This window comes from Caloenas nicobarica, chromosome 2 (genome assembly GCF_036013445.1).
Source record: "Caloenas nicobarica isolate bCalNic1 chromosome 2, bCalNic1.hap1, whole genome shotgun sequence".
NCBI classification, from domain to species: domain Eukaryota; kingdom Metazoa; phylum Chordata; class Aves; order Columbiformes; family Columbidae; genus Caloenas; species Caloenas nicobarica.
Window position 1 is genome coordinate 131,650,246 of NC_088246.1, and position 27,605 is coordinate 131,677,850.

General features: G+C 40.7%; 1 protein-coding gene across 2 annotated transcripts; it reads left to right on the forward strand.

Annotated features, from left to right (window-relative positions):
• The first annotated feature begins 365 nt into the window (after positions 1-365).
• On the forward strand, positions 366-26,928 carry RDH10 (retinol dehydrogenase 10). Of its 2 annotated transcripts, XM_065628726.1 has the most exons (7): positions 366-1,173; positions 1,686-1,921; positions 21,435-21,533; positions 23,005-23,150; positions 23,502-23,633; positions 25,530-25,682; positions 26,478-26,928. In XM_065628726.1, exons 1-6 carry the CDS (start codon positions 888-890, stop codon positions 25,651-25,653), a joined length of 1,023 nt encoding a protein of 340 aa, XP_065484798.1. In that variant the 5' UTR covers positions 366-887; the 3' UTR covers positions 25,654-25,682; positions 26,478-26,928. The 2 variants fall into 2 exon arrangements, with proteins under 2 accessions (XP_065484798.1, XP_065484796.1); XM_065628724.1 differs by having other exon boundaries at positions 25,530-26,928.
• The last annotated feature ends 677 nt before the right edge of the window (positions 26,929-27,605 follow it).

A 27,605-nucleotide genomic window follows, 5' to 3' on the forward strand; every position in this document is an offset into this window, starting at 1 on the left:
AACCCGAGGCAGAGCCTGTGGGGACCCCGGCAGCTCGCCGCCTCCGTGCGTCTCCAGCCGTGATCACAAACCTTCAATGCTCGTTCGTGCTCTTCCAACCCACCCTCCGGCACCGCACCGGCCGCCCCAGACACGCCGCCCCCCTCCGGCCGGCAGAGCCCGCCGAGCCGCTGCCTCAAGGTGGCGCTCTGGCGGGCGGGGCGCTGCGCACCCCGTTCCTGCCCAGCCCCGGCCGCTGGGAGCCGCCGCCGCGCCCGGCCCTGACGGCGCGGAGCACCGGGAGCCCGTTCCTGTCGGGCCAGGCCTTGCGCGGCCGCGGGACGCTCCCCCGGCGGCGCGGCGGGGCGGGACGGGCCCCGCGTGTCGTGCGAGGAGGGGCCGCGGCGGGGGCGGGAGTCCCGGGAATGCGGGGCGGGTTGGGCCGGCCCGGGGGAGGGGCCCGGCCGCCCGGCCCGCCCTATATAGGGGCCCGAGCGAGCAAAATGCTCACTGCCAGTAGCGGGGACGCGGACGTGTGGGGCCGGGGAGGCGACAGGCAGGCAGAGCCGCGTCCGGGCTCCGTGCTTGCCGTGTGTGGCTGAGGCGGGGCAGCGGCGGCGCCCGGCTCCGAGTGCGGGCGGCGCGGAGAGGGGGAGCCCGGGCGGCGCGGAGAGGGGGAGCCCGGGCGGCGTGGCGGGACGCCCGGCAGCGGGAGCGGAGCCTTGCTCACTCCCTGCCCGCAGCCGGAGGTCCGGGGCAAGGGCGGCCCCAGGTGGGAGAGCCCGGCGGCGAGGAGGAGCTGCCTCCGTCGCGGGGAGGCTCCGCACCGCCGGCGTCCGTCCCCTCCGGCTCCGCGGGCGGCCGTGCCGGGACGCGCGGGTCCCGCCGTGCGCTCGGGGTCCGGCAGCATGAACATCCTGCTGGAGCTCTTCGTGGTGACTTTCCGAGTGCTCTGGGCTTTCGTGCTGGCCGCGGCCAAGTGGCTGGTGCGGCCCAAGGAGAAGAGCGTGGCGGGGCAGGTGTGCCTGATCACCGGGGCGGGCAGCGGCCTGGGCCGCCTCTTCGCCCTGGAGTTTGCCCGGCGCCGGGCGCTGCTGGTGCTGTGGGACATCAACACGCAGAGCAACGAGGAGACGGCGGGCATGGTGCGCCACATCTACCGGGAGATGGCCGAGGCGGCCGCCGCCCCCAGAGGTAAGCGGCGGTCTGCCGGGGCGGGCTCCCCGGGCTGCCCCCGGTCCCGGCGCTGGCCCTCGCCTCCCACCTGCCCCGCCGCCCGGGGAGGACTTGGCGAGGCTGCGCGCCCGGGGGTCTCCAGCCCGGAGCCGCTCTCACCTGTGGCGGGTGGGTCAGAGCGGCCCCGGGCCGGAGACCGCCGGGCGCGGGGGCATGAAACGCCCCGTTAGTGCCGCTGCCCGGCGGGCCCGGCCTTGTGCCCGGGCTCCGCGGTGGGCAGAGACCTGCTGCGTGAAGCCTTGGACTCGAACAGCAGATTTAAAACCTGCGGCTTTAAAATAAACAACAACAAAAAAACCAAACAAAACTTTAGTAGTGAGAGTAAATAGACGAGTCCTTGTTTACTGTGGTGACACCAAAGTAAACAGAAATTTTACTGTTTCCACACAACTACTTATTTGAATGTCAAAATACAAGTAAGAATTATATTTTTCCCCTGCTCTTGTTCTCTTGTCTGTATTCCTTAATAGCTGGAGATGGAGAAAAAGATGCACTGCCCCCCTGCAACTTGCAGGTTTATACATACACCTGTGATGTGAGCAAAAGAGAAAATGTCTACTCGACAGCTGAGAGGGTCCGCAAGGAGGTTGGCGAGGTGTCTGTCCTGGTTAACAATGCTGGTGTGGTCTCTGGGCACCATCTTCTGGAGTGTCCTGATGAGCTTATTGAGAGAACCATGATGGTCAACTGTCATGCACACTTCTGGGTAACTATAACTCCTTTGTGCTGTACTTTTTGTTGGTTAACTTTGGGAAATTAACTCGGATTGCTTAACTCCTGTCTGCTTGAGTTTTGCACTTGCTGCCTTTCATTTGCAAGCTTGCCACTTTGTGGGTTTCTTATTTTTAACTTGCTGTTCCATTTAACAGGAATGGTGGGTATTAAAATTATTAACATAGTTTTAAATCAACTATATCCTCATAGCATCCAGAGTTGTAAATCTTATGTCCTCTTCTGTAAACCAGATATTAAATCCTTTGCAAGCATAACCTCTGTATCTGCTTAAAGGCTGTTAACTGTTAATGAATGACTTCTCAGCCTTCCTCCCATAGTCTTCTGCCAGCATCTTAGCAGCTTTAGGATGCTGCTCTAATGGTAGCTAGAATAGCAAACTTGCACATTTCTGGAAAAAAAAACTTATAAAACTGCTGCTGAAAAATGTTGTTTGAATTGCCTTGGAGGCAAATTGTTCTTTTTGAAGGCTGGGAGAAAAGGGTGAAAAAGATTTCTCAAGAAATCAAGCCAAGAGCACTTTTTCAGGAATCCTGTGTATTTGTTCTCATAGCTTTTTTCAGGGGCTGCCAGCAGAAGTAAGAAAATCTTCAGTATGGTTTCTGGGGTAATATTGTCTCCAGAGCTAGCAGATGCTAATCAGCAATAAGCTATGTGATCTTATTCTTTTGTCTGTTTAAACCTTGTTTTCCTGTGTGTTTTATTTTTTAAACCCGTGGTGTTGTGGAGTTACATAAATTGGAGTGTCGAAGGAGGACCTGATGCACATTCAGGTTAGCATTAGCTGTCAGACTGAGCCCATTGTTAGTATCAAAACTGTTCTTTGGTTCTTCAAAATAAGGTTATGAAATATACTTGCATAACAATCAAAGGATTAAGCAATCTGAAATATACTTCAATTTAAGCCTTCTTTGGCTGGTCTTACCTTTTCATAATAAAGTTTTGTAAAATGCCCTCATCTTCCAAACTGACAATGACCTCCCAAACCTAACTTTAACATGGAACTGAAATGCTGTTTCATAACCCTAAAGGAGCCCCTTCAAATCTGCACTGTGAAACACTTAATGGCAGAGCAGTCTTTTTCCAATGTATTGTAAAGCTTGTGGAGAGAGTGCTTAAACGTCAGTGCACACAAGGTAGTGTGCTTAGAAACTCTTTTAAACTATGAATGTATATTTTAAGGCAACTTAAAGTCCTGAGAAAGCTCGTATGACTTCTAAAAGCTCTGTGTGTTCCCTTTCATAAAAGTTAAATTGACACTTAAGCAAACAGATGTGTACTAGATTTAATGTCTGTTATTGATGTGGTTTAAATGCTGAATTGACAAAGTTTCCAAGAACTCTAAATTATGACATCACCATGAATTAAAATATGGGAGGATCCTAAATTCTCCAGCTGTTCTTCCTTCAGGCCTAAGTCAGGCACTTATTTATAACATTGTTTCGGAGACCTTTTTAAAGCACCCTCTGTGTGTTCCGAGTCTGTTACAGTAATAGAAAACTAAACTTAGAGTCTAGTATTGCAATGATTTGGTTTCCATAACAGTTTCATTCATCTCTGAATGTTACAGTGTGAAGTGACTTTAAAACAATAATAAAAAAATTACTCCAGAAATGTAGAGTTAGTTCTGAACTGTGGAACTTGAGATCTTGGCTGAAGCTTCTAAGGAGCAATCAACACCCTTTATATTTAATTGAGGATCTGTTCATATGTACGCTTCCTGCAGGTCCTGCTTTGCTTTTGCTTTTATTTTTTGCTGTTGGCAAAGCTTTTTTTCCTTGTCTTCCCCTTCATGATCCCAGAAAAGGTTGGCTTGACCAACAGTGGGTGGACTTCTATTAAAAGTAATAGTACTTAATTCATAAGATATCATCTGAATCAGCTGATTTGGAGCCAACTTTTTTCATCCAAGTCAATGCTGACTTAAATAGAACAATGTGTCTACATGTGTGGAGTCTTATACAGCTAGTCTTTTCTGTGTCAACTAAACTGGTGGTCCAAAAGCAAAGCTAATGCTCTGGAGTATTATGTAGACTTCTAACTATTCTTGGAGGGTGTTTTGTCCAAAAATCTGTAAATGGATTTTGTAAAGACATGGATATTCCATGTAATATTACTTCAGTAGTTAGGTGTCTGTACTTTCTGGGTGTGTGTTGGGTTTTTTTAATGTGTGATGGGAAATTCTTCCTCATCCTTTGATCGTTAATCAAGCCTCGCTGTGTTTCTTGATAAAAACCTGAGATGAGGCTCTAGTATTGCCCCATTGAAACATCTGAAATAAGATTGATTGCCTGCTCTCCATGCAGAATGCAGGTGATTTGAGTTTACTTTATGTTAGCAGCTATGATCTAAAGGCTGCCCAACTCCTGTAGTAGGCAGTGACATGAAAGCCTGTCACTGGCTGCTGTTGTGACTCCAACTGGGCTGTGTACTGTATCACACACTGGCAGTCAAAAGAGCCTTAGCAGTGTGCCACAGCCTAAACAGATGCTTTCCATTTTGCTGACATTCATGATTTGTATAATCCTTCCTATGAGTGTTCTATATAAACATGTCACTACTGCATCATGTAGCAATTTCCACAGCATAAAATCCCCTGCAGTATTAAAAACCTGTTATTTCATGCTGTGATAACTTGAATGCTTCTGATATTGAAAACATAGGGACAAAATCCATTCCTGGTTTGAAACAAGCCAGCTCTGGTTTACTATAATTTACAGATGCATAAAACTGTAGCAGGAGTGTAACACTATCCTGCCTGTCTGTTGCTAGAATAATAACTTACTTGGCTGCACTTGTCAATTGCTGGAACTGAACTTCTACAGACTAGGAAACTTTCTTCCTGTGATACGTTAGAATTCAGATGTGAAAAATGTTAAATCACAGTATAAGGTAAAGCTGTTGCTTAATCAGTTTTAAGCAAATATAGGAATAACAGTTTTTCTTTCTTGTGGTTTTACAATAAAGGTTAAGTGAAGTATCAAAATGCTGTGGTTTAGATCATGGAACCTTATTTAAAACTACTGTACAAACTCTTATTTGGGGACAATTTGAGATTCTTATACTTTAACTTTTTTTTTGAAGAATAATGCTATTGTTAGATAAGTGCTAATATTGTACATGAGTATAGTACTTGAGAAATCCTTCTAGATTTGTTCATTGAATGGGACTCATGGAGGGGCAGGGGTAAGGTGGTGATCAGGATTTGTCAACTTCTGTGATGTGAAGATCTTTCTGTACAGCAGATCTTCAGTATTCAGCACTGAGAGAACAGTGATCTGTTTCACTGCCATGCAGATCCTCCAAAACTTTCAGCTTAAAGCTCTCCTCCTAGAGGAGTTCTCTTCAACTTACCGAAAGGGGGAAGCAAAAGCATTCTGCTCCAGCTCTGTCATACTACAGAAAAACCAACCCACAAAAAAAAAACCATCCACAACTAGTGAGAGACTAGAGCTCGGAGTTTGAAGGCTTGTGTACTGCTGTCTTAACTGGAGTAATTATGTTCATTCATTTACAAGCTACTTGGTTTTTGAAGTCATGCAGGTATATTTGTCTTTGTAGGAATTGAACAAATCTTTTAGGTGGCCTGACATTGATACAGGATGAGATAAATAGTGAGTAAAGAGGGAAATACTACTGAAGTAATTAGGGCATTCCTAAATAGTATAAAACTGCTAAAACTTAAATATACCCTGGAAAGAAAGTTAATGCAGAGTTACTTAATCAAATACCTATTTAGGCAGCTCCTGTAGTTGTCTTATTAGACAAGATGGGATTGCTAAAGCCTTGGAAAAATAAGTTGCTTATATCTATCTACAGTGTATCATAACTCATGTATTGTTATTCTAATCTCTTCAAGCTCCCTGGTATTAAATAAAGCTCACTTATGCCTCTAGTTTATTTTAAATAGGGAAGTATTTCACTTAATGTGCAGTGTGAATCTTCTGCAGAATAAAAGATAGCTTAAGTTATTTGAAACTATACCAGACAGTGTTTTGTGGCCTGTTGTCATAGCAGTTGGTTTTTTGTCTTCATCTCTAGGATTCTCATGTCTAAGATCAAATATAGACACAGTATTCTACTGACAGGCCAGCTAGCTTTATTTAGCATTTTGAGTGGAACTGGCTTCTTAATTGGTTTTTTTTTTAAATTTCATGATGATGTAACGCAAGATGCGTAAGCTTAGTAATGAAGTTTAATCTACAAGTTCTTGATTTTTATTTGAAAAATGAGTTGGATCAATTTCAAGCCAAACATGTGCATGTGATCCAAAAAGTGTCATCAAAACTAACTCTTCCCTTGCAAAATGTTTCCAGCTACATGCCACCAGTAAATTACCCTGGACAGCACATGTGTTTCATATAGTGTGGTAGCATGCCTGGGCAGTGAATATGAACCAAAAAGCAGTCTAAACTCTTAGTCATGGAAATAGTCATATTATTTGTACTTTAAAATTGTAAGTGCTTTGGTACGATTCTGCAGTTCGTATGTTCTTGGGTTTATTTCTTGAGAAAACAGGGAACCAATTGAGAAAAGACTGTCTTCCAGATGCATACTCTAGAAAACTGCACCTTCCCATTTTATACAGTGAGGTACTTAACACAGGTTTCAGAAATTAAATGGTTGAATGTATATTTCTAGAGCTTGAGTGGGCACAAGACTACTGGCTCAAAGCTTTCCTCACAGATTTATCTTACGGTCTAGCATTGTGTCCAGCACAGCTGTCACCAGCATGCAATGTTCTGATTTTGTAGCCTGTATCTTGCAATCTGTTTGTATATGTAGGCTGGCTTTGTACTCAATGTTTTAGTTGTAGTGATAATTTTTGAAGGTTTTCCAATTTTCTAATCCTTTTTGGAGGAGAAGGAAAAACTAGTTACCTAAATGTCTCAGCTTTCCCTGTAGAAGGCATCTTGTATCAGTTTCAGAGTAGACACGAGTGAGGCTAAAAATGTCTCTTCAGATGATGTGCTTATCTGAAGAGTCAGCAAGCATAATTAAGGGTATTGGGATGGGGTGGTAGGTGTGGATTAGTTTTAGGCAAAAAGCCACCTTCATTTGTCGGAATCATGAATTCAAGCAGCCATAATTGGGATTCCAGAGTGCTGCCCACCAAACTAACTGTTCCACAAGTTAACTCTAGCCCTTGAGGTCTGTTGAGGCTGTTCAGTCATGGTTCCCATTGTCTACAGTATCTTGATGATAAGCAAGTAATTAATATGAAGGAGTGTGAACAAAATGGCTTATAGCACTCTTGAGTAGTTTAATTAGCGCCACTTCCATCAGGGCAGGGAGAAAAGTGTATTGAAGATTCTTTGAAAATACTGCCTAAAGCACCAACTTTCTTATGTATACTTTCTGTGCTAGAGCATCTTCCTGGCATGGTGGAGAACAATGACCTCTTTTGTTTAAACAGCAGCTGAATTCATGTATTTCCCTTCCTTCTCTTTAATGATGTAAAGTATTTGATTTTCATCCTACTCGGTTAACAAATGAAATGACCATTCAGGACGTCTTCCTTGAACCACTTCAGTTACATGCGAGCTTTTGCGATGGTTGCTCTCAGGCATGCTTGGGAAATGAATTTGCTGCGTTATTTGGAGAGTGCGTAGAACTTGGACTCTATACCAAAAGAAAATAGAGATTCTCAGATGTAATGCGTGAGTTGTTTGTTAGCTGTAGATCAGTGTGCAAGATGGTAGTGTGAGGTGCAATCAGCCAGTTTATTTCCATGCACTAAACTATCTGAAGCTTGAAGAGTTTAGGTGAAAGCAGTAATGTGTTTCACAGAAAAGCAACATGAAAGTCCTGTTAAGGAAAGTTGTCCTGAAAAGAACATGCCAAGATATCTCAAACTACTTGAAACGTATTTGAAATATTAATGAATTATTAGTGGCTTGCAATTCCACAGCCTTCTAAAGCAAAACTGGAGTTGCAGTATAGTTTGCAGAGGTAAGGCACTTATGATAATCTGTGGCTTTTTCTGAGGGTCAGGGACTTCTCAGCAAACCCCATGAATGCTTTCAGGGTTGCCAACCTATTCTGAAGAAATGGTCCTGGATGAGTGATCAGTGTGATGATTAAATTCCAACTTCTTATGGAATGAGGCAGATCAGCTGAATAAGCAAAAAAACTCCTACACTGGCTTTGGTCTGATATTGTGGTGTTACTTGGGAAGGATTTGGGGATGTGGGAAAATCTTGAATGGAAGGATAGTCTTTTCTGGCATGGTGCCTAACGTTGCCAGACATGGAGAAAGTGGCTCTTCACTGTCTTAGTGAAATACTCGGTAACATCCACTTTTATTTTGTGGAATGCAGCTACCTTAATTACATCTTATTACATTATTACCTTTCTGTAATAACTGAGTGACTATAGTACACTTCCAGAAGACAGACTTGTTCATGTGCTCAACTGTGGAGAAAAGCAATTCTAATTATGTAGTTAAGTGTCCTGTTAACCCAGCATTTGCGTCACTGCCCAAGACCTGTCTTAACTGATCTGTTTGGGTGAGCAATCCTTGTCTGTAGTTCTTGGTGTCATCAGTTACTCTGACTAGACCGGTTGACGAAAGATTAATGTTGTGTTTTCTAGCACCATCCCTGCCATTTTAGCACTGCACTCTTTAAATCTTTATTACTTTTATCTTTATCAGCTGTGAAGTATTATTCTTTCCCAGTGCTTCTTGTGCTTTGATTTCACTTCTGGGTTTTTTTTGGGGGGAGGGAAGGTTTTCGTTACCTATCTCTAGTACTAAACCTTTCCACTGTCCTCTGTATGTAAAAGCCAGAGCATCACTTTCTTGATAGACCTTGTTCCCTGACCTTTGAGGTTTTCTGGCTATTCATACTGATGGTAAAACTGAGTTACTGATACCTGTCTGTCTTTCGTGAATTATGGTAGGGGTCTTCCTACAGAGGCAAACTCAAGCTGACTTATGTGTGATGCTATATTCTTTTACCCATGGTCTTAGACTTCTTAGTCTGTCTAAAAAAAAAAAAGTCCTTCAATGCAGTTACAAGGTAGGGGAGTAGGCACAGACTTTGAGATTGGTAGAATCTCAGTTTCTGAGGGTTTAGTTTGAAAGAAGATATGTCACAAATGAAGGAGAGATTTACATCTGTGCTTACACTTCTGAGTGAACACTTTGTTCTTGTAAGTAATTATATTAGTATAATGATTTATATGCCAGTCAAATTAACACTTGACATGAGTGAGTTATCACAACTGGGATGGGAGGGCATGGTAGACCAAGGAATGCCAGAACAGCTGTGAGGCGGAGGTGGCTGCCTTGGTGTGAGCCTTTTGAAATTCAAGTTTGTTTGACTGTTGAATTCTGCACCTAAATGTGCCCTGGTTCTGGTCACTTCTGCCATCTGTTTGAACTTGTGTGACAGCTTCTCAAGCACTCCCCTTTCAGCATTGGTTTGGAAAAGTGCTTGAGTGTATGTTTAAAAGTAACTTGTCCAAAATGTCTGGCTTCAGATGAAAATACAAGGCAACTTAATGGTGGCACGCTGTCATGTGGGACCACCCCTTGAACCTGCGTCTTACCTTGCGCTAGTGCTGGTATTCATCTGATCCTGGGGTGAGCCAGTCCAGCTCACTAACTTGGCTGGAGGGTGGGGAGGAAAGCCGCTAATTTGCTTGGCCAAGTTGATTAGTTCTTCTATTGAGAGACTAGAATTGTCTCATTGTTTCAGACTTGCATTAGCTGGTGTATGGGGGGGTGCGTGTTGGGGAAAGGGTAAGTAGGAATAGGGTAAAACCATGTAGCTGGGAACAGGACCTCTGTGGCTGACTAATGAAACCTCATTCATGGAGAAATTTTCTGAAATAGGATTTATGGGCTCTAAATAGTTAAATAGTCATAAATGGTTCCAAACTCTAGCAAATCTGCCACTGACAGAAGTCTGAATGTAACAACTCAATTTCTAAAGAGATTGCGGTATTTTAATTATACACCATTAAAAACCCTCAGATAAAGGTAAGTTAGTTTTATGAACACATCAGCTAATGTTATGTTAACATAACTCCAACTTATTTGCCTTGCGCCAATACTATGATTGCTGTTGTGTACTGTTGAGACCAATGATCTCTGTGCCTACTGCACTGTTGAACTTCTCTGGAAATCTGTTGCACTAACACTGAATGTGGAAAAAACAGACCAGAGCTGTGTTTCAGCTTGTGGGAAGCGAGCGGAATTTCCACAGGCAGGCAAAGGACAGAAGTACTTCTGTCTCTGAAAACTTGCCCGCAAGAAAGTGAGTAGTTTGTTTGTGTTTGGTTAAAATGTGCAAGTAGAATCTTTGAAAATTGTATTAGCCACTTCTTTGGTTGCTGTATTGGCTAGAGTGTTTTTGTCATTTTAGCCTTTGTTAGCTTATGAAGTGAAAGTTTGCCCGCTAAGACTATTCATCTTCTGCCAATTATTTTGGAGGGGGTGAGGAGAAATATGAAACAGGAACACCTTCTGTTTTCTGAAAACCTCTGATCTCTGTATTTTTAAAATGTTACTTCTCATTCAGTGAGTTACTTCATAGTAAGTTGAAGCCTTCTAGAGGCTTACTGTTTTCTCAACAGACTTTGATCCTAAATTTCCATTTAACTATTATATCTTTTTCTGTTTCCACTAAGTAGGACTGTTATGTAAAAGGGAAAGTTTCCTTCTAATGTTGTTCTTCCTGTAAGATACTGAGTTATGGCATAATCACTTTCTTTTTTATAAAGTAATTGATTCAAAACAATGACTTAGTGACTGAGAGGAGATGAGTAAAGTGACTCAGCTTTCATCTGCATGTAAGTACTACAGCAATTGCAGTTCTATGGAGGCGCTGGCCTTAAGGTATCTGTAGAATGCAAGACAGGTTGGGTTTTTTCTGTTTAGCCATTTCTTGAAAAGTCTGTTGCATAAATTGAAAAACATGAATGATGACTTCATGTTTTCCCTAAGTAGTTCTGACAATACTGTTCTCTAGCAATTTTTTGGAAGCATGCAGACTAAAATACCAAGTTTTACTAAATATTCCGGAGGATGACTAAGCTTATGGCAAGCAGGAGAAAAATGTGTGTTTAAAAATTGGATTGTGTTCTTGTTCACTAAATAGAATATTCTAAGCTCTTATCTAATAGTTGTTGTAAAATGAATTTGTTATGTGGATTTTTCACTGACTCATAGGGGCATGTTTTCATTTTTGTCAAGATTATCAAATAGCTGGCAATAAATAACTTCTCTCCAAATGGCTGGACATTTGCTGCAAACCTGTGCTAATGAAGGTGAGGGACTAATGTTTGTTACACTAATGTCAACATAGCTCTGAAGCACTACAAATCCTTTGACATGACCATTTGTCAGTATGTAAACAAAGTAGAATTTCTAGTCACTTGACTTCAACAGAGCTTAAACTAGCTTTTGTGGAAAGGAGTAGCCAACTGTTAAATTCTTATCACTTGACCAACAAACACTAAAGTAATTTCAAATTTGACATTTGAATAAATGCAAGTTAGGTCATATTTACTGGCAGATCTGACTGCAGAAGGATGAGGCTGGTGGTGCTACCTACTGGGGTTATAACTTAAATTCCTGAGTTTATAGGAGTGTGACTGGGCTGTCACAGCCATGTTGGAGCTCAGTGTTAGTGTTTGGTTTATGGAAAACTCATGCTGTTGTGGTGGATCTAAGCAGAAGGATTCACTTTCTTTAAACTGCGCATTACTTTTCAGTGGCTGCTGCCAGCTGTGTAGTACTTGCTTTAAATTGAATAGTAATTGTGGCTTGGTAGCTATGATAGTCTGAGAGTATGAGATTAATATTTGAATAAGATGCCTTTGGGCGGGAGGAAAGAGGTCAGCTTTTGAGCATGAGTACTCTGAAAGCTTCAGTTCTCATGCTTGTTTATACCTTAAATTTGTGCCAGCTGGAGAAGTCTGCATGTATACATTTGTTCCCAAGTTCCACTTCAGTCTAGACTTGTATCTTGCTTTTTTTTTCCAGTGTAAGGCAAACTAAACACATAGCTGGGCCTCCAACAGACCTCTTACCATGCAATCTTTCTTACTACTAATCCTTCTCAGCTTTATATTAGTTGCGCATTCGAAATCCACAACAAACATCATTGGCAGCTTATGTGCTGCACTTTTGCATTGATTAAGCAGAGATACTGTCTTTCTACCTGTTCATTGCTAGCTGTTGAGAATCCAATATGGTTGCTCTGTTCAAGCTTTAAAAGCTATTAAAAATCAAAGCAGGCAGAATTATCTGTGAGGGTTCAGAGTAGCCTTAAGCTGGCAAGGGAATATAGTTACTGGAGGGCATCTAATAGCTGGGGGGGGACATCATTAGTTTTTTGAAAGCAGTATGTTATGTGTACGTTCTGGACACAGCTGCAAATATGTTAATTCCACAAGAAATTCATCTAGGTGCTGTGCACTGCTTCATTGGACCCTCTCTTCAGCTGAAAGGACTTGAGACCAAAGGAGGAGGAGAAATGGAAATAGAACAGATGCTGTTTCAAAGCAGGATAATTTATTACAGGCAAGAGCTTCTGTAGGAGAGATGCAGGAGAGATATAGCAGAAGAATTGACGTCCTTTCTAGTTAGTTAAGATTCTGTGTTGATAAGCCAGCAGAGACCTTGCACTTTTTGTCCCTATGTTAACTGCAAGTTTATGAACTTCTTCATCTGTGAGAAAAAGAGGAATGCGCTGTTGAACAGGCAGTTGGTATACTGAAGTGGAGAATCACAGAATGGTTGAGGTGGGAAGGGACCTCTGGAGGTCATCAGGTCCAACCCTCCTGCTCAAGCAGGGCCACCTAGAGCCAGTGGCCCAGAACCATGTCCAAATGGCTTTTGAGTATCTCCAAGGATGGAGATTTCCACAGCCTCTCTGGGCAACCTGTAACAATGTGCTGAATTTTTCATAGCCATATGAAATCAAAGACTTCCAAAAACTGGAGGGGAGAGGTATAAATACACAATTAGTGATTTAAACAGTGATATATGCTGCTGCATGTATATGAATCAGTTATACATCAGCAAAGCAATATCTGCAAGTGCAGATGAAATTAGACAATTTGGTGTGCTTGTATGGTGGTTCATATACAACCATGTCCATTAAAGGCAGATGGATGCTTCCACAGAAATTATTGGTGGAATATAGTTCTTAGAAAGATCAGACACTTTACAGGACAGGCCTGACATTTGAGGGTGGAAATAATTTTAAAAGCGTGTGGGTCTAAAATATGTTTCCTTTTAGGAAGGAAGAATTTGAAAGTTCTCAGGGGCAGAAAGATCCAATAACAAAGACTGCAAATTCCACTTTTTGTTATAGAAATAAAAGGCTAGCTCACCTTGAATACCTGAACTTCTTTGTGTCCAGAAAGCATATAAGGTAGTTGCCTCTCTAAACAGAAGTGAAATATTCTTAAGGAGAAACCAGGGCCACCTTTGGCTGAGTTACATCTACCTAAACCCTTCGCTCAAAATCTAGAGTGATGCAGTGGTGGGGGATGCAGAAAAGCTTTATGTAAGAGCTGGGAATTTGATTAGCAGCAGACTGGTGTAAACCTTAGGTAATTATACCTTTTCCACCTTGACTCTCAAGAAAGTTTCTGAAGCAGAAATTGTATTGTTTAGGTAGCATTCTTGAGTACTTAACCTACACTTCAGAATTAAATTACACCTCGGAGGGAGAACAAAGCTGTTCTCTACTCCAGTCTTAGTTACCCAGTTTGGGGTAAGATCAGAGGAAATGAAGCCCTTAAAAGAAAGGGGGGTGGAGGGAAATGTAGTGACATGAGGCAACAGTAACAAAAGTTTCTGTTGCAATGTCCTTCCCTAAGCACTTTTCATATCCTACTCTCTGTAGACACTATTCATTTTTGACTAAACCTTGTTAACAAACTATACAAAAGACAATTTAGCCAGGCAGTGTTCAGTTGCCTTAGGCATGGCATAATTAGTTCTAGTAGTAAAGAGTGGAAATCAATGATTAATGTTTGAGAGATAATTAGTGGTATTAGTTTCCTGTGTGATTTTTTTTTTTTTTAAATAGCATTACTTATCTTTACTGTCTAGCCATTGTAAACAGCTTTGCAGCACTAAGTTCTGATTAAGGAAACTACTTAATTCAGTTTCAGCTCTCGTCTGATATAGGCAACAAGAGTTGACTCCGTGTAAGAGGAACAACTACAATAACTGAATCATTCACAGGAAATGGTGGTAACTATTGGCTTTGAAAATTGAGGACATTTTGTGTCTGGACCCTAAATACTACAAATGCTATACAATGTAGTAGTATAAATATGGGCTGTAGCCAACTGTTAGCAAAAGGCATGACAGACATTTGTTACTGCTGACAAACCCAGTTACAAACTTCAGTAAATAAGATTAATCCAGTTTTGCATGACTCTAGTGCTTCTGAGTCTGAGAAGCAGGGAGTTTTATGTGTATGGATCAGTCATGAGGGTGGAGAAAGGAGGAATGTTAATTACAAACATGAATTAATAATGAACTTATAAGCTATTACTTGAATTATTTGTCTTTGTTTTTACTAAGCTAAGACCTCATGTACTTCAAAGCAGTATTCCATGCAGAGTTGGAGAGAGGAAAAGAAGATGCTTATTTCTCTGTAAATCAAATACAGTTTTAACTGATGTTGCTTTCCATTCTGACTTAATTCCTCAGTATTTGTTTTGCTACCTTCACCTCTTAACCTGGGTAGATGTTATCTGTAGTTTCACTCTGTCTGCAAATGTAGGATATCCAAAGTATTGGAGGGGGGGATGTGGCTTCCTTGTTACTCATTGTCATTACAGACTCCTGTTTAAGTCTATCTTGTTCTTTCATAAGCTTCTGGTTGCAAGGCAACTGTAACATTATTACTGTGCATGTATGTTAAGCATTAACTGTTGTTGTAGTTCAATATTAAAGGAATCCCTGTGGCCCCAAAACAGTGGGTTTTTATGTGAAGGACAAATAAAGCTTTAGTGAGAAATTGACTGTTGTGTTGCCTGCCAGGAGCTAAATAAGTAAGGGACTCCTTTCAAAATGAAATATTGGAAGGTCTAGCTTTTTTGTTTCAAATGCGGAGCCTGTTCAAGGCACACTTGAGGGCAATCCTTGAATAGTTTCCTTTCCTGCTTTTAATATAGCTGTCTGTGGAAGCTTGGCTTGAAGATGTCATTCATGTGTATTTCCTGATCCTTTTTGCTCCAAAAGGATCTGGGTAGACCCATCAACAAACCAGAGAAATCTGTGACTTTTTTAATTAATAACTTTAGGAAGACTGGGTAGTTCTGGTGTATTTTTCATTATAGTTGCTTAAGAATAGAAACTGGAGATCAAAAAACAGCACTAATTTCCACATCTATTCAAATATTTACTCAGACAGTGGCTAATTATCCAGAACGGGCCTGGCACTTCTTGAAAACAGTCAGCAAGAGACATCTGAGCTCCTTTAAGTCACAGCTTTGGTCCCTTATATTTGCAAGGTCAACAGTTGTTGCAGACCTCTGTCTACCTTCTGTATTCAGCCTGTTACTGGCAGAGCTGTGTCCTTTGTGCTGTGTGGTCCATCTAGTGTTTGACTTGGGACTTGGTATTGTGTCTTAGCACAGTTACTGATCTCACTTTAACCTAATATATCAGAAATGCTTGTATATAGTGGAATTTAAGAAGAATGTGGAGATAATATGGGAAAAATAATTGAGATGATAGCGCAAATGACAAGTAGTTACTTTCAGTTCTCACTGGACCCAAATAAAAAAGCTAAAAGGAGCACAAATGCTTAAATCCAGGTTTGTAACTGCATGCTTTGTGTGAGAAGATGGTTTGGATATGATGGCTTCTAACTTTAATAAATTCTTCTTTGAGAATTACACAGTTCTGGGTTACACTTTCAAGGCTTCTTCTAAAATTATTTGGCCTTGGCTTTCACTGTAATCCTGTGTTTATAAAGTGTATTTAAAGTGGCTATCTTCTGAAATAAGCTGGGTTGTATGGCTGCTGCTGAAAATCACATCAGCATATTTACTGATAAAGCTTGCTGTGTGGGGTTTTTCTGCTTCTCATGTACCTCTCTTTCCATTTTAACACACAATAGTGCCTTAGTGCTGCACTACCTGGTTTGGACAAACATGCTTTAAGGCAAGGCTGCCACAGCCTGGCTGCAGAAGAGTTAAGGGTGCTATTTTTTCAGACCCTCATGCATTCCTTCTCAGTTATTGGAATAGAAAGAGAAATTGGGGCCTATGGACATCTCTGGATTTTCTTCCATGGTGGAGTGAGTGGCCGTGTGCTGTCTTGCATGGGAGCAGGAGAACATGCGATGTGTCCTGCTATGGTCCATGAACAAGAATGGGAAGAAAAGAAGGCTGAACATCCATGCTGAGAGGGGAGAGAGGGTACAATGTGTGTGTTAGACAAACACTTGGACCAACATTTTCCTGTCACTGGCTCTGTTGCTTCATGATACAGAATTTGCTTCATGATTATAGGATTAGCTAACACACATGGCAGCAGCCTTTTTATGATCTCTGGTACCTTAGTTCCCAGAGTTGTCTGGATGAGTCCTTGACTAATCACACTAATTTTGCTTCTTGCGTATGGCTGATTAGTGTTTAACATGAAGATGAAATTATACCTTTACCCAAATGAATGTTGCATTTGTTTGCACTGTTACACAGCTCTCCTGGCAGTCAGGAACAGCTGAGCCTTAGGAGGAAGTGACTGGTCTGTTGTACCACTGCACCACTGTTGTGGTTAACTGTAGTCATGTAAAAACTCACTGATTTTTGTCATCCCCAGAAAAAATAACCATGCTCCATCCTCCTTACTTGAAGGGGCTGTGTGGAAAATGAGCTGCTCCCTTGGTATAAAGGAATTTCTACCTTACAGCAAAGCAGCAGGTTTATGCCACATCAAAATAGTTTAAAAGGGCTGTTGAACATTGTAAGGCAGAAAGTATAAGAAAAAATTACTGTATTGAAAAATAGACATTTAAAGGACCTTATGTGTTGGTACCTGCTTGCTTTCTTTAATATAAAGACAACTCTCTAAACACGAGGTGGCATGTACTTTTCTACTTTGGTGTGCTTTCTGCACTCAGTATCCATTGTCTTGAGCTGCAGGCAGCTAACATTGTTTTCTGTGGATGCTTGCTTTCTACTTTAAGAATAATTAATCCAAAATTTAATTAAAAAATCACTTTCCCCAACAGTATTTCTTCATATTCTCATTTGGTGTATTTAGACTAATTTGTCTTGACATTGCAGCTGTGCTGTTCTTTGTGTTGCACAATCTTTTGAGTTTTGTTTCATTAAGAATGGAACTAAAGAATTTGGGAAAGGGGAGGGAAGAAGTGCTAGACTGTTAGAAGTTAATTTGCCGTAAACCAAAATGTTGAGAACAGATTACGAAAGCTATGAAGTGACATGTAAATGCTTGTTCAGTTTCACACTTGTGAGAAATAAGTCATTAAAGCTGTGTGCACATGAAATAGTTGTTTGGTTACAGCTACTGGGAATGGTTTGTTCTTACTCATATATCAGAAGCATAGAGGAAAATTCCTAGATTAGAAATTGTTCTTTAGGCTCTAAAAAACTTAAAGGTTAAACTAGCTCTACTCTCTCTGTTCAGAGCAGCTTCATGTGTTCAATTTCTTACCTAGCTGCTGTATCTAAATTATACTGCAGATTAGCAAACATGTGCACTGTGCTTTTGGGGTTAGCTTTTTTTTTTAGAAAAAATGGAAAATTCTGAGTGTAGAAGATGCTTAAATTTCTTGATGTTGAACACTGCATAACTTCCCTGATTCCTTACCCTGATGCATCACAACATAATTCCTTTCATCCACTATATTCTACTTACTGGTTTCTCTTCAGTGTTGAAAAGTGTTTGTCATTAATAAATACCACAGCTCTGATTTTAAGTACTTAAATGTTTTGGTTAGATGTCTTTCTCTGCAGCTGTGGGAGGTAAAACTGAACCCTAAAGGCTCAAACCACAAGGCAGATAGTTTGATTAAATCACTTGAGTTGATTTGAATTATTTTGGGGGCCTGGTTCATGACCTCTAATGCCATGGGCAAAACACATTTCTTGCTTAGTATCTTCTAATGCTTTTTAATGGAGGATTAGGAGATCCATGCATCACCTTGGAAGACTAATGTGGGCTGTGCTACCTGTTCGCACAAACTCCAGATGGGCAGGCCACCCAGGAGGCATCTTGCCCTAAACTGGTCAGACTCTTAACTAGTTTCTCAGGAGCACGCAGAAGACTTCAGGTCTGGTGGGCAGATGTAGCTGAAGCTGAAAGAAACTAGGAACTAGGTTGATCTGGTTTATGTAACAGGCAGAAAAACTGGGGAGCAGAGTATGGTGGAATCTGCTTTGATCAAGGAAGTGGGCTGTGCCAGAAGCACAGTAAGAACACTGATTTATTTGGGGATTGCTTATACCACAAAAGAGAATAACTTCACTTCGGGATTGTTTTTCCCAGCAAGAGGAGGCTTGGAGGAGCAGGGGGCAAGCTTTTACTCTGAGCCTGGAGATGTGTCCCCCCGGAGGGTGTGCCTGCCTCTGACAGGGCTTGTTTTCCAGTGCTGACTCCAGCTGCAGTAAATGGCTGGAGGGTGGCAGGACCCGAGGTGACTTTCTCTGTCATGCATGTAGCTGAGATGCTGGTAGCTGACTGAGTTTTGGACATATGATAGCTGTGCTATCTTTATAGGCTGCCTGAGGTTCAGGTTTTAAAAGGATTTATGGGATAATATGCCATGACAGAGCACAGGGCCCTGCTCTGAACAGGCTGTTTCAGAATGCTGTGGTCTCACACAAAGGTTTCCATGAATTGCTATACCTCTTCAGAGCAGAGAAGCTGTGCTTTTTCCTATATGGCTGTAAATGATCTTTTAAGAGCTGTTGTACATGAAGTGACTTTAGTCCTGCTGCTGGGCATTGTTTGGTGTGCACTTGAATTGCTGAAGATGTTACCCAAAAGTGTCCTCAACAGGGTTTATTTGTCATGTGCCAATTTCCTCTTGGCTGACAAAGAGTTACTTTAGCCATAAGCTCTGAAAACTCAATCTTTGTAATCTTTGTGCTTTGAAGAAGTGTAGCATGGTTGAGTGGGGTTTCTGAAATTTACTGATATGCAATTGTTCTAGGTTTTTTTCCCATATATGCCTGAGAAACTTTTTTTGATGAGCCATACATAAATATAGACATTTATGGACACCTAATTATAGTTCATCATATTAAAAAAAAAAAAACACAAACAAAACAAAAAACCAAAACAGTGCCATAGTAAAGATAATAGAAAAGCTAATCCAACAAAGCTTGGTGCACTTGCCTGTTGTTTATCTCTTGGAAGGAAACATTGATTTGTGCCTTGAAGGTGGTAGGGGAAAAGCTATTACAATGTATTTCCATTCTTTCTCTCCCCTAAGACAAACTCCAAGGCGAATGCCCGTTCATTTCTGTAGTTGCTGTGGTTTTCAGCTAGAGCTTCAGTCTGCATTATCAAGCTTTCTGGCAATGCGAGGTGGCAATCAGTCATTCTGATGTGATGTGGACAGATAACTGAGACATAAGTGGAAACTGCTGATGGAGCTGACTAATGCTCCAGAGGGGAGCTGTTAGCAGGGCTGAGTTGGGAGCACAGATCTCTGACAGGGATGGCGCGGAGCATCCGTGCTGGTGCGGGTGTTCCCACATTGGTGTTGGGGGGTGTGAGGCAGGCTGCCGATAAATAACCCACTAAAACTTCAGTGCCATCCAAACAAAGCCTCTTACCTTTTCAGACAGTGATGACTGGGCTTTGTTGCCATGCAACATGGGAAGAGAGGCTGAAACTTTGTGTGCCTGGCACAGATTAGTTCAGCAGAGAACTAAATTATTTTCCAAGGCTCTATGTAAGAGGTTTAGAGATCCCGGCCATGAGGAAGGAAACAAATGCAAGCCAGCTTGCTCTTAAATTATTTTTTTATATAATTAGCTTTGTTATGCACTTATGACAGAATCTAGGAGTTGTATGAATCAACAGTAGAAAAGGCAAGGAGTCAGGAGGTCTGTTAATCTTCTATCATCTGCCAGCTGTCCAGTGAAAACACTCTTTTGTCTGGTGTTAGGAGGTCTGGATTAGTCATTTAACACCTGCAGGCAAAAATGTTGTAGAAGAACATGTGAAAATCATTAGAGCAAAACTGTCCTGATGTCTGTGATTGGAAAATGCAGACAGCATAAGAATGGAATTAGATGGATTCAGCTGGAACTTGCATGTTGTCTTAAGAATGCAGCTGACACAACTCAGACCAACAATTAAGCAAGGACTACATACTTAAGGGGCATTTGCATGCTCTGAGTTTGGGTCCAAATTACATGGGAAGACCAGGTTTTTGGGAGGATTAAACATTTGTGGTACAGAGTGAATTAGAATAGAATAATAGCTTTGTCATGAATGGATTTATATATTAACTAGGCATGTTTGTGATAAAGTATTCTCGGAAGTTCTTTGACAATTTTAAAGTGATCTCATATAGTACACTGACAACCTAGAAGCTGAAGTAAATCATAACTTCCTGTACCATTTTACAACTTCATTGACTTTTTTTAGCACATATGGTGCTCTGCTTAATACTTATTTAAATAAGGAAAGTGTTGAGTCAGCTTCAGAAAACAGATATAGCGAAGCTAGGTATCTTAGCGGAGGTGTTATTCTAGAGAATGCCTTCCATTTATTGCTAGAAACTTTTTTTAAAAGGTGTTAAAAAGGACTTGGGTTTTTAAACCGAAACAAACTTGTCATAATCAAAGTACAAAAATTGGAGGTTAAAATCAAAGTTTCATCTTGAGACTTGTTTTTGGATTTATTTTGAAATTCTTAAAATAAGGAATTGGTAATAGAAATGTATATCTTTTTAATTAGGGTAATGCTTATGAATACTAATAAAGATGGAAAATTATTTAGACTAGTAGGTGTTACTGTATTTTTTTATGTAAAAAGTAACATCAGCAGAAGTTCTGCCTCCAGTATTTCTTTTAATGTTAAATGCCCAAGATGATGAGTTAATTGGATAAAGCTAACTGTATCTAACTTCCAAAACACTCTGTCAATAATTAGAACTGATAATTGGCACTAGTCTTGACACAGATATGCTGGATGGTATAATTAAACAGTTTGCATTCCTTTTTATGTCTTTTTAAAAAAGTGACTTCCATTTTAGGGTCAAATTATCTCTTTCTGATAACTAGTCTCTTGCAGAAAAATAAACATGTCTGAGCTCAATTGATCCTTTAACCTTTGGATTTCTGGAGATATAATCCTTGCTGTCTGAATTCACAAACAAGCTGTAGATTTTCTGTTGACGTTTTTGAAAAACTCAGAAGTTCAAAACCTGTACAGTGATCTTCTAAATTCTTGATAACAAACTTATCACTAATGTAGTATGTTCATAGTGTGGTGTTTTTGTTTTGTTTTTACCTTGTAGACTGCTAAAGCATTCCTTCCCAAGATGCTGGAAATGAATCATGGACACATTGTGACAGTTGCAAGTTCCTTGGGATTGTTCAGTACTGCTGGAGTGGAGGTTTGTTAGACTATAACAATAGGTTTGGCACTTCTTGCTTAGAATTGTAGAACACCAGGTTGGAAGGGGCCACCAGGATCATCTGGTCCAACCTTTCTTGGCAAAAGCACAGTCTAGACAAGATGGCCCAGCACCCTGCCCGGCTGACAGGATAAGCTTTTTTTTATATTATCAGCTAGAGAAAATAAATTCAAATCTTCAAAGGTACTTGGAAGCCACAGTGCTGAGTTCCACATCAACACATGGCTTCCTGTGAGTGGGACCTGCAGGACTCAAGCAGCCACTATATTCACCGACTTTGTAGGTGGACTTGCCACTTGGAGTGAAAGCTGAGGATGGCAAAGGATTTCAGAATGCTAAATGATATTTGAATTACCCGATAAATGCAGAAATATGAAAGGTGTCCACCTGCCTACTCTTGTCAAGATCTTCAGTGCTAAGTTTGAAGCCAAAGGCAAGGATTTTCAGAAATAATGTTTACTGTGAGGAAATGGCTGCCAGCCTTCCTTCCAGAATCTGCATCTCACCTGCTTTGCTAGGCTACTGGTTATAAGCATTAAGTTGTCCAGTTGGTAGCAGATGTTTGAGAATACCGGTTTGTGAGAATTGCTTGGTAGGTGAAACTAGGTTAAGATTTGAACCTATTATCTTGCTTTTTGGGTTGTTAGCATGAACACAAGTGTGTGTGAACAAAAAGCAGTTAGTGAAAATTAATTAATATGTCTAATGGGATAATGGTTGTATTACCCCATAAGTACATGCTTCTTTGTGTATAGATAAAGCTCAATCCAGCACCTAAAACTGCAGTGTTTCATAACAGAAATGAGTGAAGGTGGTGTCACTTAAAGCTTTTTAGAGTATTTACTGTCTTGAGAGAACCACAAAGAATTTCCTAGACTCTGAGTGTGAACACCAGCAGAGATGACATCCAACAGAAAACTTGAGTGCTATTGCTGTTTATGCAGTTATTTATTTGTTATTTTTATGAGATATACAAGCTATATCCTTTTCTGAAAAATTAAGTAATATGCTCAAATCTCCATTATATCTTCCATTGAAGCTAACCTGAAAAATAAAGCATTTAAGATTTTTATGCCTATGCCCTGCCAACTCTACAAGCTTTTTTGTATCTGACCCAAGGTTATATTAGGTATCTCAGTCCTTTGTTGTAACATTTAATATTAAGCAAACTGGTAATTGGAGTAACTTGCCATGTGAGCCTGCCTGATTCAAAGACTTGAATCCAAGGTAATATCCTCCTACATTCAGATTTCTGGCTTTCATGTTTCTGTGCTAATTGCCTCAAAAGTAAAGTGATAAATGAGCTGATGTGATGCTCTATTCAGTGGGTGTCTTTTGTTCCTTTTAAAATCTGTGCGGAATCACTTCAGATATGCTTTAACTTTGAACATTATTTGTACCCGTCATTTTGAGTTGCCTCTTTTTTTTGCCTTGTTCATTGCCAACACAGGATTATTGTGCCAGCAAATTTGGAGCTGTGGGTTTCCATGAGTCTTTGAGCCATGAATTGAAGGCTGCTGAAAAGGATGGTATCAAAACAACTTTAGTCTGCCCTTATCTTGTAGATACAGGAATGTTCAGAGGGTGCAGGATCAGGTGAGTAAAATTCTTCTGCCCTGTGTTTGTGGTGTCATAAAAGTACTTGAAAGTAGCTAAACTGCTACCATAAAAATATTAAAATAAGTATTATCTTAGCTCTAATATGTATTGGTGTGATCTGCAATCCTTAGTCAAAGGGACTTCCTGAATTTGGTGAGTATCTTCTGTCCTTTTGTACGTGGCAACACAAGTTTTGAACTATAGTCTTTGTAACTGAACAGTGAATATAAAAAACCCGAAGTCTTTGTCCCTGCTGAGGCATTCCAAAGAATGTGGGTTAATGAACTCTTCACTGAGGTCTGTGGTCCTTTGTGTATCTTATTAATCTGTCTTAATCAAATATTTCAGGAAAGAAATTGAGCCTTTCCTTCCGCCCTTGAAACCAGAATACTGTGTGAAGCAGGCTATGAGAGCTATCCTTACAGACCAGCCAATGATTTGCACACCTCGCCTCATGTATATGGTCACCTTCATGAAAAGGTAAGGGCTGAAATGCCAGTTTATTGGCAGTACAATCTACAGAATTCTAGTAAAATGCAAGAGCATGTCCGCTTTCTGGATATAAACACTCTCCTGCCCACACAGGCCATAGGTGCTGTTTTGTTAGAACTCACAAATTTCTTTTGTGACTTGTGTGACTGTGTTACTTGCTTGGGAAGCTCCATAAGACTGACATCTTGTGTATTATGCATCCTCATTTTACCTTTTTGGTGTCTTCCATTCTCCTTAGATTCCTATTTTCTTTTCAACAGACTTTTATTCTTTAGGAATTAGGATTCTTTAGGGTTCTTCTTTAGGAATGGGCCATGAGGCAGCCTCCAGCAAAGGAACCTCCAGCTGTTTGTCTCTAGAACCAGTGTGCAGGAGGCCCTGCCTGCAGATTCTCTAGGACTTGCACAGTAGATAAACTTGCAGTAGATAGACTTGCACAGGTAGATAAACTGAAAATCTGCATGTTCAGAACCAATTTTCTAAGTCTGGCAGAAGGGCTATTTAAAGAAATTACCTCCTCTGTCCTGTCTAGCACACAAGAGTTTTTGGATGGGAACTCTAATCTGCAAGCAGACTGACATTGCAGTGATGCTGGGTAGTACAGCAGTTGGCTCAATTCTACTGAAGCAACATCACTTATATTCTAGTTTATAGACAACAGCTTCACAGCAGTTTGGGTTTTTTTTTTTAAATCAGTAGTGTGTAGGAGGAACCTTTAAAATGTAGCATTGTCTTTTTTTCCTTCTGTGAGGGATGGTTGAAACTGAGAACCTTGGTGATTTTTATTCTATGTAGAAGGCAGTGGCTCTCTTCTGCCTCAATTCTCTCATGGCAGACAGGATCAAAGACTAGAGATTTTGATGCTCACCTCTTTCCTGGAAGAGAGAGCATGTATGTCTCTCTTCTACCAACAAATCAATGCTGCTATCAGCATCTTTAAGAAGTAACTACTTCAACAAGAAGCTCAGAGTGCTTCAGTGGTCTCAGCACAAGCAGTGCCTTATGCAGCAACAGTCACATCAAAAGCCCTCTAGGTTGTCGTGTGTTCAACACTTCAGCTTCCAACAGGGAGATCAAAGCTTCTGCATAATCCATGCCCCGGGCAGCAGCACTTGGATCAAAGGCTACCCACCAGCCACCGCACAAGCAGTGCCACAGGCACTGAGGACACCTGTACCAGTGACATCTCCTTGGTGCTTCAGTGGTCATTGCTCCTAATGGCTAGAATCTGTGCCCTGCTTTCTGCTGAATCCCATCTTAGTCCTTTGCTAGAGCCTCTGAGTACTGTACTTGAAATAAGAGCAATGTTTTGTGGGTGTGAGAAGGAGAGGAAGGTCTATAGCCAGGTATCCGACACATCTTGGAATTTTATCTGGAGGGGGCGAGAAAGGAAATTGCTCTCTTCAGACCTCTTTTTTTTTTTTTCAGGATGGATGATTGAGTTTAGAATAAGTCAAGGTTGTTAGACATCTGGTGATCAAAGAATGGCTTTAACTAACACTAATCCCACATTAAAGAATATCTTAAATGTCTGATGACCTCTGCTGATGTGGCTTTGAGCAGATGCTTTGCTTTTAGTAGGCCTTGCCCTTGCCCCCTCCTTTAAAACAAGCTATTGCAGTGCTTGTGAAGAAGCAGCAGAAAATCTGGTCCAAGTTGGAGTTGCGTGAATAAGTAGCTTTCTTCTTCCTTTGCTTGCCTGTGTGGTTGGGACTCTAAAATTTTGATTTTTCTCTAAGTATCCTTGTGAAATAAAAATCTTAACTATCTTATGAATCCTCTCCAATAGCTTTTATATTGCTTTTAAGGAGACCAAGTACATACTGTAAACAGAGGTTTTGTTTTATGCTGTCTCCTAACAGTTTTATAACCTCTTTTTTGCAGTATTCTGCCCTTTGAAGCAGTTGTATGCATGTACCGGTTTTTGGGAGCAGACAAGTGTATGTACCCTTTCATCGCTCAAAGGAAACAGGCTACAAACAACAATGAAGCAAAAAATGGAATTTAACACTATTTTGGATGGACTAACATTTATAGGTGAATATGATAATGTTACATGACTGAATTGTGAAGTGCACTTGCACCTATCAAATGCAAACGGCAGTATCTTACTGTGGCATTGTCTTGGGTCCTAAACGTGTGTGTCCTAAACTCTAGAAATCAACGGGGTTTTTTTATATACTCTAAATACAACTGACTAGAGTACTTGGAAAATGTGATAGGTAAGCAAAGTGACTTCACAGTGTAGCTGCCACCATTGTCCTTTAGAATATCACTGTATGTACGGTAAACTAGTCACACTACTTCTTGTAGGGATGCACAGTGTGATCTCTTCCTCAGCCTTCCAAGGTTTGTAAGAGCTGTCTCCAACTAGAAGATGCAGTGTTTCAGAAATTCTTTCCCTATGTTATTTGGGAAGGGAGAGGGAAAGAAAATCTTGATTTAAGCTACTGCTCGTGACCTTTTTGCAAATTCAAGGACAGTTTCTGAATGCATCTCTTTACTTGTTCACCCAAGCTCTCTAAAGGACACGTGGCCAAATTGTGGTGTAATTCTCTTCTGTAACAGTTGTGTGTGTTCTATTTAAACAAAGATAAAAAGAAATTTGTAAATCTCTGCTGATTCAAAGGCAAGTGAATGTCTCAAATACTCTCAGAGCAAATTTGTACTGGATATCTGATTTTCTAGGAATGTAGTCAGTGATTTTAAAATGACTTTTTTGCAAGTCACTTGATTTGAACTATGCTCTATTGTTTCCCTCTATATGTCAGAGTACAATCTAATATTATGGACTATGTTTCTTTTCTTCCTTTTCATTCTTACTTCTGACAGAGTTCTCCCACCCCCCAAGGAAGCTGTTGTATTAAATTTCTGTAACTGGACTTGTGCCTAAATGACAAAGCAACTCAGCTGAGATACAAACTGTTTATGTAAGTGCTGGTCATATGCCAATTATTAGCAAAGGAATAATAGAATAATGCCTGTGCAACTCTACATGTGGAATATGGAAGGGTGTAAAGATTTTTTTGAGTTCTGCTCACATTGTAGAACAGCAAATGATGTTTTTACAGTATTTTTTGTAAAGCAAACGATTTTGTGCCTTGAATAATTTGGTAATCTGTATTAGTGAAACATTGTAAAAGTGAACTTCTACCTCTGTATCTTAATGTATACCATCCACTTGTAAACTACTATTGGACAAATTGTGATTACTTTTTTAGAATGTCTTGTTAAATAGTGACCAATGCCTGTGGTTATTAAAGTGAGCCACTTTTTCCTTAAAGTGATTGCAATGCTTCGTTGAAAGACTAAGCTACCGCAAACTACTTGTGCCTGTTCCATAGCTCTGTAGTATCAACACAGTTCAAATATTTATTGCTCAGTTCCTGTATCCACTTTGTCACCTCCATGGTTTACAGTGTAATCTCCTAAGGCTATCAGTTAAGTACTGTGAAATTAGGCTTTACAAGCTGACAGTTTTCTCTAGTTTCTAAACTCATCTGCAGCAAAGAGCTTTTGAAGAATATTCATTTTGGTTTTCTATGCAGCTTTATTTAGCTGTGCATAAAAATGACCTGGCGTAGATGCAGTTTCAATGAATTAAAAAGTAAATGTAGTTTACATTTCTGCCCCTTCCCTAGGGCCACATTAACTCACGTGTTCTTGCAAAGTCACTAAGACCAAGTACAGAAAATGTTATTCTATTATGTAGCATCATTTTAATGCACATTTCTTTTTTCTTTAATGTCTTAACCTATATTGTTATCTCAGACTAAGAAGCAACATTTAAAGTTTAATATGTTGATTCTGAAGACACTTATTAGCCTGACAGAAAAGGAAAATCATCAAGCTTCATACAAGGCATCATGCCAATTTACAATGATTATAGACTTGCTTAAAAAACAAGTTTTGGGGCTCGTAGAGTTCTCCTTCAATTATTTAATATATTTGCCATCCTGG

What these genes read in the sequence shown, in the direction of transcription:
- RDH10 (XM_065628724.1), top strand. Translation starts at nt 888, where the DNA reads ATGAACATCCTGCTGGAGCTCTTCGTGGTGACTTTCCGAGTGCTCTGG. An exon ending in GGCGGCCGCCGCCCCCAGAG is followed by an intron (nt 1,174 to 1,685) that starts GTAAGCGGCGGT and finishes ATTCCTTAATAG; the next exon opens with CTGGAGATGGAGAAAAAGAT. An exon ending in ATGGTCACCTTCATGAAAAG is followed by an intron (nt 23,634 to 25,529) that starts GTAAGGGCTGAA and finishes TCTTTTTTGCAG; the next exon opens with TATTCTGCCCTTTGAAGCAG.